Source organism: Phocoena sinus, chromosome 20 (genome assembly GCF_008692025.1).
Source record: "Phocoena sinus isolate mPhoSin1 chromosome 20, mPhoSin1.pri, whole genome shotgun sequence".
Classification (NCBI taxonomy): Eukaryota; Metazoa; Chordata; class Mammalia; order Artiodactyla; family Phocoenidae; genus Phocoena; species Phocoena sinus.
The window spans coordinates 8,767,253-8,780,564 of NC_045782.1; the positions used below are offsets into that span (position 1 = coordinate 8,767,253).

Below are 13,312 nucleotides of genomic sequence, written 5' to 3' on the forward strand. Positions count from 1 at the left end.
TATTGCTGTAGGAAAGGACGTAGGCTTCTTGCCTGTCTTGTATTGAGTGATCTCAAGATAGTATACGTGATGGAGCAATCTAGGAGGTAGATGCTTGGACACTGGATGGAAGAGATCAAAGCTGGGGAGGGGGCCCCCAAGGGCTGGGTAACTCCCGAGTCACCCAAATCCACCCCCCACCCCCTTCCCAGGGCTCTTCCAAATGCTCAGAAAGGAAAAACCTGCACACAGGGCTCCCTGTATGATATATATTTATATATATAATTGCTCTCATTTTATTGTACTTTATCCTCTTTTTACAGTAGATCTGACACAGGCATTAAATAACTGCAGAGAGAGACCAGTGGGGTGAGGGGAGTGCAGGAAGACATGGGGACCCAAAGGGAAGAGACTCAGATCCAGCGAGAGAAAAACAGGGGAGAGTCCATCTGTGGGTGGGATGTGGAAGCTGCAGCGTCAAAAAAAAAGGAAGTCAGAGGGGAGGAAGTGAAGGACGTGGGAAAAGAAAGAGTTAAAATGCCTCTATAACTCAAGATCACAGGCAGTCCCTCATTTAACATTCTATGGGCACTATGGGGTTGTTTAAGAAGGCAAAGGGGTCTGAAGGAGACGGAGACAAGAAATTCAGAGCCTTAGATGGAGGAGGTATTTGCAATTTTCAGGCTGGCATGCAGAGAAAAAGGAAGGAGTTAGTGATTAGTTGATAACTTGCTAAGAGAAGCCAGAGAGAGAATGGTGGGGGCATATCTGGGCCCAGGGGAAGGAGGTGGAATAGTCCCATAGCCAGCTGACGTTTCCAAGGTGGCCACTGGGGACCTAGCCAAAATGGCTGCCCCTCCCCCGGGGCGCCTGGGAAGTGGAACTTGCAGGATATTCTGGGAACGCGAACAGGGGGAAGGGAGCCATCGGCAAAAACAAAGTGGACATTCAGCCTAGGTCAACCCCGCCCCTCTGAGTGCCTAGTTGGGTGACAGGAGGGACCAGAAGAGAATTTTCAAGAACCAACATGGACTTCTCCTTCAGACCCTCATTCCCAGCTCACGTAGTCAACGTGGGGTGAGAAGCCAGATGTGCCAGGAAAGAGGGAAAAGGCCACAGAGCCACCTTGTCCTCAGTTACAAACGGCCCCCCTTTCAGTGGAGGGAATGGGGATGGAGAAGACCGGCCAGAGGAGCCAGACAAGTCAAAAGCCACTGAGACAGCGACTGTTGTAGATAGGCAGAAGGTGTGGGAGACAGAGGAAGGTGACAGCAGCTGAGCTGGAATGAGGGATAGAGGGCCACACTGGTGACCACTCTAACGTACAGAAATATTAAATCCCTATGCTGTGCACCTGGAACTAACGTAGTGTTGTAAGTCAATTCTCCTTCACTTTAAAAAACAGAATTGAGCGCCACCTCAGTGTGTGGAAGTAAGGGGTGAAATGAGATATGTGCGTAGGTGGGTGGGTGGGCATTTTCTATAGCTCTCAGGGGATAAGAGGGCGGGACAGGTGGGTAGCTGTGAGGACACCCCACTCAAAGCTACTCCAGGCCTAGAAAGGCTCCCAACTCCTCTGTGACCGTCTTGGGGTCCCATCTCCCTGTCTCTGACTGAGCTAGGGTGGGAAGAAGATGGTGGAAAATGTGGGTAGCCAGGGAATCACGACAGACATCAGGCCGGGTTCAGAAGTAAAGGAAAAGGGACTCAGACAAGCCAGAGCTCTGTTATAAAAAATACCTTTGGGGTGGGTGAGGGAGGGATCAGGCAGGGTCAGGGATATTCCAGAAGCATCCGTAGGAAAGAGGTGGGGGCGGGAGGAAGGGGCCTCAGGTTTTGTTGATGCGGAGTTTGAAGGCCACGCGCCCAGCAAACTTGTCGCGCTCGTCGTCAGTGGCGATGTTGGCGGCGTTGATGCGGCACTCCACGTTCACCTCCACGTTGGGGGTCACATTCAGGAACTTCACAGCCACCAGGGGCTGCGTGTAGTTCACCTGGGCCAGAGGAGGAGAGCGAGGCTCCAGGCCCGCAGCAACTCGGCCTCCTCCCCAGGGCCCCGCTCCCCTGCAGGAACCAGCACCCAGCCTCCCACGGGACTTACGTGGAACTTCTTGCCGTAGTAGGGGAAGTACATGAGGTCGATGCTGCCGTTAGCAGGGAACATGACGAAGTTGCCGAGATTCTCAGCATCTTCATCTCGCTGTGGGGGGCGCAGGAGGGTGGGGGAGAGCATGTGAGGGAACCCAGACGCTATCCAGACTTCCCTTTGTTCCTCCTTGACCCCCAAATTATTGTCTCATATCCGTATCCCTTGAGCGCGGAGGCTGGTGTGTTCGCGCGTGCGCAGGAGCGGGTGTCCCATCTCTTCCATCAAACTGGGAAGGCCTCCAGGGCGCTAATGAGCCTGAAACCTCCTACTGCCCTCCCACCCCAAATTCTTACCCCATCCTCAGAAATCGGTTTCTGGAGCGGAGCCAAGAGAGAACAGATAAATGAGTAAGGGCTCAGTAGGAAACAAGGAGGGGGATGAACAAAGAGGGGCAGGAAGTTCCTAGAGAGGACAGAGGTGGGGGGAGCAGGGTTCCAAGGACAACTTAGTGGTGGCAGGTGGTGCTTACAGATCAGCAGCTACCAGATACCTAAAAAGAATTGAGGGATAGGAGAGATATGGGAGGGAGAGCAGAAGACATGGTCAGGGAATAGAGGAGAACATGGCAGGATTAGGGAGGGAAGCCAGAAGCAGGGCTTTGGGTGGAGTCAGGAAGGGGGTGTCTATCCACACGAAAGAGCAGACTTCTGCATCCTAGAGAGAAGCAAGAGGGGTGGCAGCCCCTTGGAGTTTGAGCCATACTGGAGCCCACTCTTACCCCCTTGTCCCTAGAGTGATGGAGCTTCTGGGAGCAAAGAAGATAGGGAGAGATGAGTGAATGACATGGAAACCATGAAGGACAAACAGGTGCACAAGGCCCAACAAACTCACCTTCCCCACACAGGTAACATTCATGCTCTGGTTTGCTCCTGCATAGAAGTTGATGACCTGGAGCGAGGAGAGAGAGTCGTGAGGGTTAAAGAAAGAAGTTGTCAAAGACACAAGTATCCAGCCTTCCAACCACCATCTCAGCCTCCAATGGCCCCATCTCTCTTGTTCTCTCAGCCATTCAAATATCTACACATCTCCCGAAGCGCAAGAGCCCCAGCAAAATAAAGCAGCTGCCAGCAGATGGTAGCCCCAGCTCCCTCCTCCGCTCCCCCTGGGAACTAAGGTCATGAGTACCCGGTTCATCTTGATGAAGACACAGGGCTGTCCTGTGCTGTAACCATAGTGGGTGGGGTCCCCAATGCCAGAGCAGTCGCCCAGCTGGGTCCGGTTGAACTGGCAGGCACGTTTCGGGTAGTTGAGAACTCCGTTATCTGGTTGTTCGTAATAGCGCCCAGGGAGGCAGACATCATTCTTTTGGGCTTGGATGGAGTCATTGTAAGCTACGGGGGGGTGGGGGGGTGGGGGGGGGAGAGTCACAGGCCTCATGTTCTGCTCCCAGGGTCTCCAGTCCCCTGCCCCGAGGTCCTGCACAGCCACATCACCAGCCCCATACTCACGCTCCAGGAATTTGTTGAGCTTCTGAACATGCTGGTCCCAGCTTTCAGTGTCACTGACATTGACAATGACATCTAGGTTCTCAGTCTTAGGGCGAATCATCAAGCCTAGTCAACAAAGGCGAGAGTGAGGGGTATATATAAGATGAGGGACCACACACAGAGGGAAAAAGATGGACATAGGGAACACCAGGGTGAGGGACAGGTGAAGATCCGAGATCGTCTTCCCGGGAGGGAGATCTCCTGTGAACATCTGCCACCTCCCCAGATCACAGAGCTCTCAGCTGTGGGAAATGGGAAGGCAGACTTCAAGAATTCCCCAGGGCTTCCCTGGTGGCGCAGTGGTTAAGAATCCGCCTGCCATTGCAGGGGACATGGGTTCGAGCCCTGGTCCGGGAAGATCCCACGTGTCGCAGAGCAACTAAGCCCGTGCGCCACAACTACCGAGCCTGTGCTCTAGAGCCTGCGAGCCACAACTACTGGGCCCGTGTGCCACAACTACTGAAGCCCACAAGCCTAGAGCCCGTGCTCCGCAACAAGAGAAGCCACTGCAGTGAGAAGCCCCGCACACCACAATGAAGAGTAGCCCCTGCTCGCCTCAACTAGAGAAAGCCTGCGTAGGCAATGAAGACTCAACGCAGCCAAAAATAAAATAAATAAGTAATTAAAAAAAAGAACTCCCCGCACATGGTGACTGGATCATCAGAACCGAACCTCTGAGAAGAGCTGACAGTTCTCAGCCTGTGAGTTCCTTTTGGATACCTGGGGGCACAAGAGCAGTTACAGTGGCTGGTGGGGGAGCCTCATCACTCACCTGGTGTGGCCAGTCGGTCCTGGTACTTGGGAGTATGATCAGAGACCGTCTGCAGCATCACCCACATGGTGAGGGTGAACATGGCGGTGAGGAAGCCATAGAAGACGAGGTAGAAGAGGAGGATAAAGGCTAAGGAGGAGGAAACAGGGTCAGCAGGTTCCAGGTCTCCCTCGATGACCTGACCTATCCCCACACACCCCTCTCCCACTCAGAGGTTCTGCACAGGAATGGATCGCAGAGCCTTGGGAAGTCTTCCCCTGGAAGCAAAAGGAGACAAGCTGAAAAGCGGCAGTTGTGTCTGGCTTCCAGCCATGACTCCCAGCCCTTCCTGATCCCACAGCACAGTGAAGCCCGACCTTGTGGAGACCACAAGAGGTCTAAACTCTTGTTGCTGGCACAACTCATAGTATAGGCCGCAGTCATTTTGCCACAAATTACGTTCTCAACTCCTCAACCTTCGTGGCCCTGAAAAGGCACAATATCTGATACTACTGTATCGGTACTCATGCTTGAAGCTGTCTAGCACGATGACTTTCAAGCTGGCATTGGCCCCAATTCACAGCCAAACTCTTATCCCATCCCTCAGGGCGTGGACGTCCACACTCAAATAGCAAAATCTCTCTCAGAGCCCCACAAAAGCCAAACCTTGAATGAGGCTCCTGCCAAGCTACAAAGTCTCAGCTGTCCAGAACCTCCAACAGTCACCTACCCCCCAATTCACACACAGCACCCAGGGCAGAGGCAGGAGTAAACGCAGACCTCCAATAGCCTTTCAGGCATAGAGCTGGTCCTTGGTGGATGTGACACGTCACTCCGTCACTCCTCAGCCTGGTGTGAGTACCTGCTGTTTCCACCAGCCCAGACCCCCAGTCCTTCCATCTCAGAAGACATTTCACTCAAGAAGCCTTCTCAGATTCTCCCAAGCACTCGTGGATGCCTCCAGTCCTAGGGAGTGGACTTCAAGTTTCCTGCGGCAAGGACTGCATCGGACCCACCTCAAGTGCCCCAAGTGGCTGAGCTAATGGGGTCCGCGTTCAATTAGTGTGGATGAATTGTAAGCTGTGTCACACAATGTCTCCTGTGCTTTGACTTCCCAGCTTGTAAATCCCTTTCGGAAGAATTCCACCCCTCACTGGCACCTATGCCCAGCACGGGACCCTCAACCAGATGCAACTCCCTCCACGCCTCCCCAGTGGCGCCAAGGTATGGGTGGGTAAGGAGCCAAGCCACGCAAGCCCAGAGACACACTGGGCCGGATGATGTACATGTCTCACCACTAGTGACCACTCCCTCCGCCTGCGACATCTGAGCCGAACACCCAGTCCCGAAAACCTCCCAGTGTCACCCCGGCGCAACAGCCCCCCACCCGCCAAGCAGCCACAGAAGGCTCCAAAACACCCGGTAGTAGGACACAGACAACTTCCGCTGTGAAGAACCCCCTCCAACACACTCCCCACCTCTCCAAGGCCCGCCCGCTCATGAACGTTCCCAGGGTCCAAGGGGTGGGCTCGAGCTAAAAATAGACGGGGCTGGCTAGCTAGTGAGAGTCAGAGGGAGGGAAGGGTCTCTCTTCTGGGGAAGGGGGGGCGACTGTGCGGAGCTGACCGGACTCCGACAGCGAGCGCGAGCGCCGCGGCGCGGACACGCGCTCAGAGCCCGCGACCCCCCGAGCGAGGGGGCTCCGCGGGGGACGGGAAGGCGGCAGTGACCTACTTTCTCCGCCTCCGCAGCGGCCAGCCAGGGAGATTAGACCGGCGATTCGGCGCCCTCCCAGCCCAGAGCCCGGCAGGGGGGCCGGACGCCGGGGACCCGGGAAGGGAGCTGGGGCTGCGCCGGCGGGACCTCGTGTGCTCGGGGCGTCGCCCGGCGGACCCCCAACCCCTCGCGCGGCCGGCCCCGCATACCCCAGCTGGTTCCGGTGCGGCCCATGAACTGGTGCGTCCTCGGGTTCCACACGAACTCCTTCCACTCCTCAACCACCTGCCCGCAGCTCTTCTTCTCTTTCTGAATGACCATCTTGACGGCGGGGGGCGAGTCCCGCGCGGGGCGGGGGCTACGGAGAAGCCGGGGTGCGGCGCGTGAAGCACACTCACGCACCAGAACGCGCGGGAAGCAAAGGCAGCGGGGGCGAGGGAGACCCCTCCCTCAGATATGCAGCTGCTGCAAATTCCGGGGCGCAGGGCCACACGTTGCGGGGTGCTGGCGGCGCGGCGTAGGATGCACAGAACCTAGCCCCCCCCCCTGCAATGAAAAGGGGGGTTGTCCGAGCAGGGGAGGATAAAAAGGGGAAGGGGTGCGAACGCAGCTTCACTCCCCAAACCTCCCAGAAGCAAAACGAAAAGGGATGCAAAAATAGACGGCTGCAAAACCCGAGAGAAGCGCATAAAAAATCGGGGTGCAAAGGGGCAGGGGGAGGTGGGGGAGGGGACCGCCCCGAAATCCGAGATGCAAAGAGGCTGTGGAGGAGGGTCGGGTGACCGTTCAAGGCTCTTCTGCCGAGCGGAGACCGCCACACCTGCGGTGGCTCGGCCGCGGGGGTGGGGTGGGGTGGGGACGCGCAGTTGTGGGGGACAGGCAGGGATAGGGGTCCCCCGGGCGGAGGCTCCGCTCTTCAGCAGTGCGGGGCCGGCAGCCGCGGCGCTCAGTCTATATACTCCGCGGCTCCGGGGGTGCCCGCCCCCTTTCCACCCCCCCAAGAGGCCCCGCCTCCTCGCTGCTGGCCTGGGCGACTTCATGCATATGCAAATTTGGAGAAAGGGATTGGGCCCGCCCCCCTGACGCCTCTTCAGGACCTAGAGGTCTCTCCCTTACCCCCACTCCAGGTACTGGACTAGATCTGGGTGAGTGGAGAGGATACAGGGCGTGTCCGGGCGGAGTAGAGGGAAAGATAACCCCCGAGAGACACAGAAGACAGAGAGGAAAACAGATATATGCTGAGATGGGGGCCCCATCTCAGGCAGGGAGTTAGAAAGAGACTAAGATCCAGGAGACGGGGCAGAATGTGAGACGAATAGAGAAGGAGCCAGAGATCAAGAAAAACAGATCGAAGAGACCAGCTGAGGTACTACACCAGCCGGGCTGGAAGCTAGAACAGTCCTCAAAGAGATCAATAGAGGCCACCACAGGAGGGAAATTCCCCTTATGGGAACTGCTACCAATCCCCCCGACACCTTCTCCAGTCCCACTGCCGCTTCTCCCACCACCTGGTTCTCCCCAAGCCTGGGGGCTTCTCTGCCTTCCCACCACATCCCTCATGAAACCCTTCCAGGGACTTCGCTGGTGGCACAGTGATTAAGACTGCGCTCCCAATGCAGGGGGCCCTGGTTCCATCCCTGGTCAGGGAACTAGATCCCACGTGCATGCCGTAACTAAAGAGCCCGCCTGCTACAACTAAGACCTAACGCGACCAAGTAAATATTAGGGGGACAAAAAAGACCTTCCAACACCACATTCCCAGCCCCCAATACTGCCCTGAGACCCCAGCCCTGGAGCCCCATCTGCTTAGGTGTTCTGCCTCCTCCCACCCCCATGTCTGAACTCCCCTTCTCATTTGCCCATTTGGGTCAACAAACATTTATTGAGCACCTACTAGAGACCTTGTGCAACCCAGCGCTGGGGAGGTAAAGTCATGGTTCTCACAGGGCTCCAGAGACCCACAGTCTAGTAGGGAGGTACATGGGCCTCCAAAGGCCTCCTGTTAAGAATCATTATCTGGGACTTCCTTGGTGGCACAGTGGTTAAGAATCTACCTGTCAATGCACGGGACACAGGTTTGAGCCCTGGTCCGGGAAGATCCCACATGTCTCGGAGCAACTAAGCCCGTGCTCACAACTACTGAGCCTGCGCTCTAGGGCCCGTGTGCCACAACTACTGAAGCCCACCTGCCTAGAGCCCGTGCTCCGCAACAAGAGAAACCACCACAATAAGAAGCCCGCGCACCGCAATGAAGAGTAGCCCCTGCTCGCCACAACTAGAGAAAGCCCGCGCGCAGCAATGAAGACCCAATGTAGCCAAAAATAAATAAATAAATTTATCTTTAAAAATGTTATTTTCTTTTTAAAAAATATTTATTTATTTTGGCTGCGTCAGCTCTTAGTTGTGGCACACAGGCTCTCTGGTTGTGGCGCGCAGGCTCCAGAACACTCAGGCTCAGTAGTTGCGGCTCGTGGGCTTAGTTGCCCTGCGGCATGTGGGATCTTAGTTCCCCAATCAGGGATCGAACCCTGAGTCCCCTGCATTGGAAGGTGGATTCTTAACCACTGGACTACAAGGGAAGTCCCCAAAATGTTATTTTCTTTATCTAGAATAACATTAAATAAATTTAAAATACCATGAAAAGTCAAGAGAAGAACCATGGAAGAAAGGAAAATATTTTATATTTTAGTACCCGAACGGCACTTTTTTCCTGCTTTTTGAACAGGGGATTCCACATTTTCATATTGCACTGGGTCCCACAAATTATGCAGCTGGTCTTACTTCAGTCCCTTCTGCAGCAGACTCTGGATTAATTTTCTCAAAATACAGTTTTAATTAGGGCACCCCTCAGCTCAAAGGTCTTCAGTGGCTTCCTGTGACCCTGCAGGATGCAGTCCTGATTCTTCAGTCTCACCCTCAGGGTACTCCATATCTAGACCCAGTCTGTATCCCCAACCTCCTTTGCCACTAGGCCCCAACTAGTCCTCTGCTGGAGCTGAGCCCGCCACTCCTGGGACAGGCTGTGCTTACTCCTGACTTTACACCTTTGTCCATTTCATCTCCACATCCTGGAAGACTGCCCACCCTTCAGAGTCCAGCCCCGACTCCCATTCATTCATTCAATGTGTACCTAATGAGCATTTGCTTAGAGCCAGGCACTATTCTGGTCCCTGTGCTCCTGGGACTCCCATTCCAATAAACCGTAAAAACAAATTAAATAATGTTAATATTATGCAGAAAAAAATAAAACAGGGTGATGTGCCAGAGTGCCTGCATGGGCATGGATGGCCTTACTGAGGAGATAATTTTTAATTGCCCCAAGTAACCCAAAGGAGCCACAGGGACATGTAGGGGAAGAGCTTTCCAGGTGGAGGGAAGGGTCAGTGCAAAGGCTGGGCTTGAACGAGGGACAGCAAGATTGGTACAGCAAGAGATCTGAGAGGTAGGCAGAGGCCAAGTCATGCAGGTCCTTGTATGCCAAAGGGAGTAGTTTGGATTTTAATCCAACCATCACAGAAACAATTTCAGGATTTTTCTGCGGGTTTTTTTTGTTGTTGTTTGTTTGTTTGGCCGCACTGTGCAGCACATGAGATTTTAGTTTCCCGACCAGGCATCGAACCCATGCCCCCTGCAGCAGAAGCACTGAGTCTTAACCACTGGACCGCCAGGGAAGTCTTAATTCTAGGCAATGGATCGACATGATTAAATTTAATGAAAATCACCATGGCTGCTGTGTGAGAGTGGACCATGGGAAGCGAGGAGGCCAGGTAGCAGGGCTTTGCAGCAGTCTGGGTGGGAGATATGGATGGCCTGGACCAGGGCAGCAGCTTTGCAGATGGAGACAAGAGGATGGGTTCAGAATCTATTTAGGCAGTAGAATGATGACCATGGCTAGTGCCTAAGTTTTTGTCTTGAGCAACTGGGCTGAAAACTCTTGGATTTTATCTTTTCAGCTAGACTGTAAGCTCTTTCAGAGCAAGGCTTTCTATATATCCTCCATACCCAAGCAACCCACAGAGCTACCGAAGATAACGCCTGGTTGCTGAATTGGGCTTAAACATGGAATGGCTCCTTCTACGAGAAACCTCAGGGAAGCAACTCGCCTTTTCCTTCATCAGTTAAGCAGCACGGAAATGGGCCAGTCTCGATCTGGAGAGATGAGGCCTGGATCTTACCCTCAACACACACAGCCTGGCAAACACAGGCCTGCAGATGGCCTCCAGACTGTTGGTTCAGTCTCTGCCCTGTACCTCAGGCTCACTTGGAAAAGAAAGAATGAATGTCTTCTGTACACTTAGGGCAGTTCTGGGGTAAGGCTGAGACTGTGTTGCTCCCTTCCATGCCTTCTCCTAAAGCTGAGGGTCAGCATGAGGAGGGCTGGGCCTAGGGAGGGAAGGACACTCTACTCCGTGCAGCATTGGTGTTCACAGGGAAAGAGGCTGAGGAAGGAGTGAGGGGGCAAAGAGCCATTACAAACCTCCAACCTCTTTCTGGAACCCAGCCCTCCCTCCAGCATCTCCAGAAAAGAGGAAGGGAATGAGAGCTCCCACACCCCCTCTCCCATACCCAGAGCCTGTCTTAGGTCTGTGCCCAATGATTCTCTTCCCCCTACCAACCAGATCCCAGGGACTCAGCTGTTTGGGTTCCCAGCAAGACGGGTCTTTGTAGAGACAAGAGCAAGGAAAGAAGAGAGCTCCGAAACACAGATATGGCCGGGGCAGGGCAGGGGTGGGGGAGGAAAAGTAGCGGGTTATTATTTAATGGGTACAGACTTTCAGTGTTACAAGATTAAGAGCTCTGGAGATGGATAGTGGTGATAGTTGTACAACATTGTGAAGCTTAATGCCACTGAACTGGACACTTAAAAATGGTTAAGATGGTAAAAGACTGAGGAAAACTGACTGGCTTGAATTTACTATTATAACACCTCTCCTTTCTTGCAATTTATCATGGTCTGTGTAATGGCCTAGAGTGTCTTTGTTTTATGTGATGAAGGTATGTGTGATATTATGAAGGTATATATTTGTATTCTGTAACCGTTAAAGACTTAGCCTGACTTTAAAACATGCCACCTGGAACTGATATATAAATGTTTTTTATCTGTTGGCTTTTCATTTCATCCATGTATTCAATATATCTTGATTAAATTCCTCAAAAAATTGGTTAAGATGGTAAATTTTACGTTGTGTGTATTTTACCACAATTTAAAAAAAAGGAAAGAAACACATGTTCCTGCGCTGACTAGATCAAGCCCCAACTCCTCAGCAGGACATACAAGGCCTCTCACCCCGTGGCCCAAGGAGCCCTCCCAGTCTGCCCTCATTCCATCTCAGCCTGCCCCGAGTTTAGCCACATCACACACCCTTCCTTATCTTCCATACCCGGCAGGCTCAGACTCATATTTCAAGAACTATGCAGGAGGCTGATGATATAAACAAGAGCAACATCTCTCATACAGGGAGCACTTTCTATATGCCACTGTGCTACACATCTGACTTACATGATTCCACCAAACGCTCCTGGCAACCCTGAGTAGGGTGACTTGCCCATTTTGTAGATGGGGAAACTGAAAGATAAAGAGGTTTAGTCATTTGTTCAAGTTCCTGGCACTTCCTAAGAGATCCCTATTAAATCATTTTACATATCTGTCTCTCTCCCCAGACCCCTGTTCTCCAGGGCCAGGACCAAGTCTTATCCATGTCTGGAGTCCCTATGGAGTACCTAACACAGTACTTGGCATACTGTCAGGGTCCAATAAATGTTAGTTGAAAGTAAGAAAGAGGGAGAGAGAGAGAGAGTGAGAAGGAAGGAGGGAAGGGAAGAGAGAGGTAACACACAGGGTGGAGTGAGTGGGTAGACCAGGCTTGGGGCCTACAGCATATGCTCTCAAGCTCCAGAATGGTTTTTAGGGGTGTGGGAGAGGCAGGGGACACTGGGCTGGCATTGTAGGTGCCCTTGGTGGGAGCCTGGCAGAGTCTGTGTAAAAGCAGAGTCAGTCTTAATGAAAGAGTGTAGACAGCTCTGGATGGTAATCAGGAATCTTGGAATCTAGGGCAGGCTGGAGAAAGAGAGGTTGGGAGCACAGTGTCCTGGACAGGATGGGGTAGAGGGAGGAGAGAAAAGCTAGCCCTTGGGAGATTCCTCAGGGACACAAGGCCAGGAAGTTGCCACTCAGAACAACCCCTTTGGTGGGGACCAGGTGTGTTCAAGCCCTTGAGCCTCTCTCCCCACTGGCTTGCTCATAGGACTGGTTTCTTTTCAGGTTTCTACTCAGGTCTCTGCTCAAGTGACACTGCTTCAGAGAGGCCTTGCCTGACCACCTGGCTAATGCTGCCCCTCCCCTACCACCCTTGATCCTACTACAGGATTTTATTCCCTTTATAGAGACAACCACTATCTGAAATGACCTTGCTTATTTATTTTTGTTTATGGACCATCTGGCTGTCTCCTCTCTTACACTGTGAACTTCATAAGCGCAGGGATTGTGTATCCTTTTCATCAATGCATTCTCAGTGTCTAGAACAGTGCCTGGTACACAGTAGGTGCTCAGTAAATACCAGTTGAATGAACTTAGTCAAGTGGCCCAGGCTAACCCTGAACATTGCCCAGGGACCAGAGTTGAATTTGGGCTCTCTGGACATGCTGAGGACTCTCCTGAAAAACACTCTGACTGGAAGGAGGCAGCCATAGACTTGCAAACTTGAGATTGTGAGGGTCCAAGGAGGGGCCTAGGATGTGTCTTCCAACCCAGAGACTCTCTGGGGTAACTTAGGTCCTGGCTAATCCTTGTAGAAGGGGGACAGCAGGTCCAATGAGTGACTCATCCTGTTGCCTGGGTTACTGGTAGGAAGATCCTCGTAACCTAGGAAGCTGGGACACTGGGATCCCCATGGGGTCTGGAGATGGGGGATGGGCATGAAGTTTCCCAGGGAGCTGGGGGCTGAGGCAGGAGGGTACCCCAGGAAGGAGATGGGGCGCCAGGATTCTCCAGAGGTCTGGAGGCTGAGTCACCATATATTCTTTGAGGGCAGAGATATTCCCGACTCTGTCTGTTCTTTCCAGCTGGGACCAGCACAAACCAGTTCCTGTTTAATGAAGTAAAGACAAATTCATCTGGGAACGCAGTTAGTGGGCCGAGATGAGAAGAGATAGAGGCAGCCTTCTCCCTCTGCTCTCCCCCCCCTTTTCTTTCTCCCTGCTGCCTCCACCCCTTTTCCCAAAGGCCTCCAT

At 53.2% G+C, this 13,312-nt stretch overlaps 1 protein-coding gene across 2 annotated transcripts; it reads right to left on the reverse strand.

Annotated features, from left to right (window-relative positions):
• Positions 1 to 263: 263 nt before the first annotated feature.
• Positions 264 to 6,909, reverse strand: ATP1B2 (ATPase Na+/K+ transporting subunit beta 2). 2 transcript variants are annotated; one of them, XM_032618039.1, is made up of 7 exons: positions 6,292 to 6,909; positions 4,388 to 4,516; positions 3,577 to 3,681; positions 3,254 to 3,390; positions 2,960 to 3,016; positions 2,081 to 2,179; positions 264 to 1,973 (listed from the first exon to the last, which is right to left on the reverse strand). In XM_032618039.1, exons 1-7 carry the CDS (start codon positions 6,401 to 6,403, stop codon positions 1,809 to 1,811), a joined length of 804 nt encoding a protein of 267 aa, XP_032473930.1. In that variant the 5' UTR covers positions 6,404 to 6,909; the 3' UTR covers positions 264 to 1,808. The 2 variants fall into 2 exon arrangements, with proteins under 2 accessions (XP_032473930.1, XP_032473929.1); XM_032618038.1 differs by having other exon boundaries at positions 1,687 to 1,973; positions 3,254 to 3,459; positions 6,292 to 6,908.
• Between the last annotated feature and the right edge of the window lie 6,403 nt (positions 6,910 to 13,312).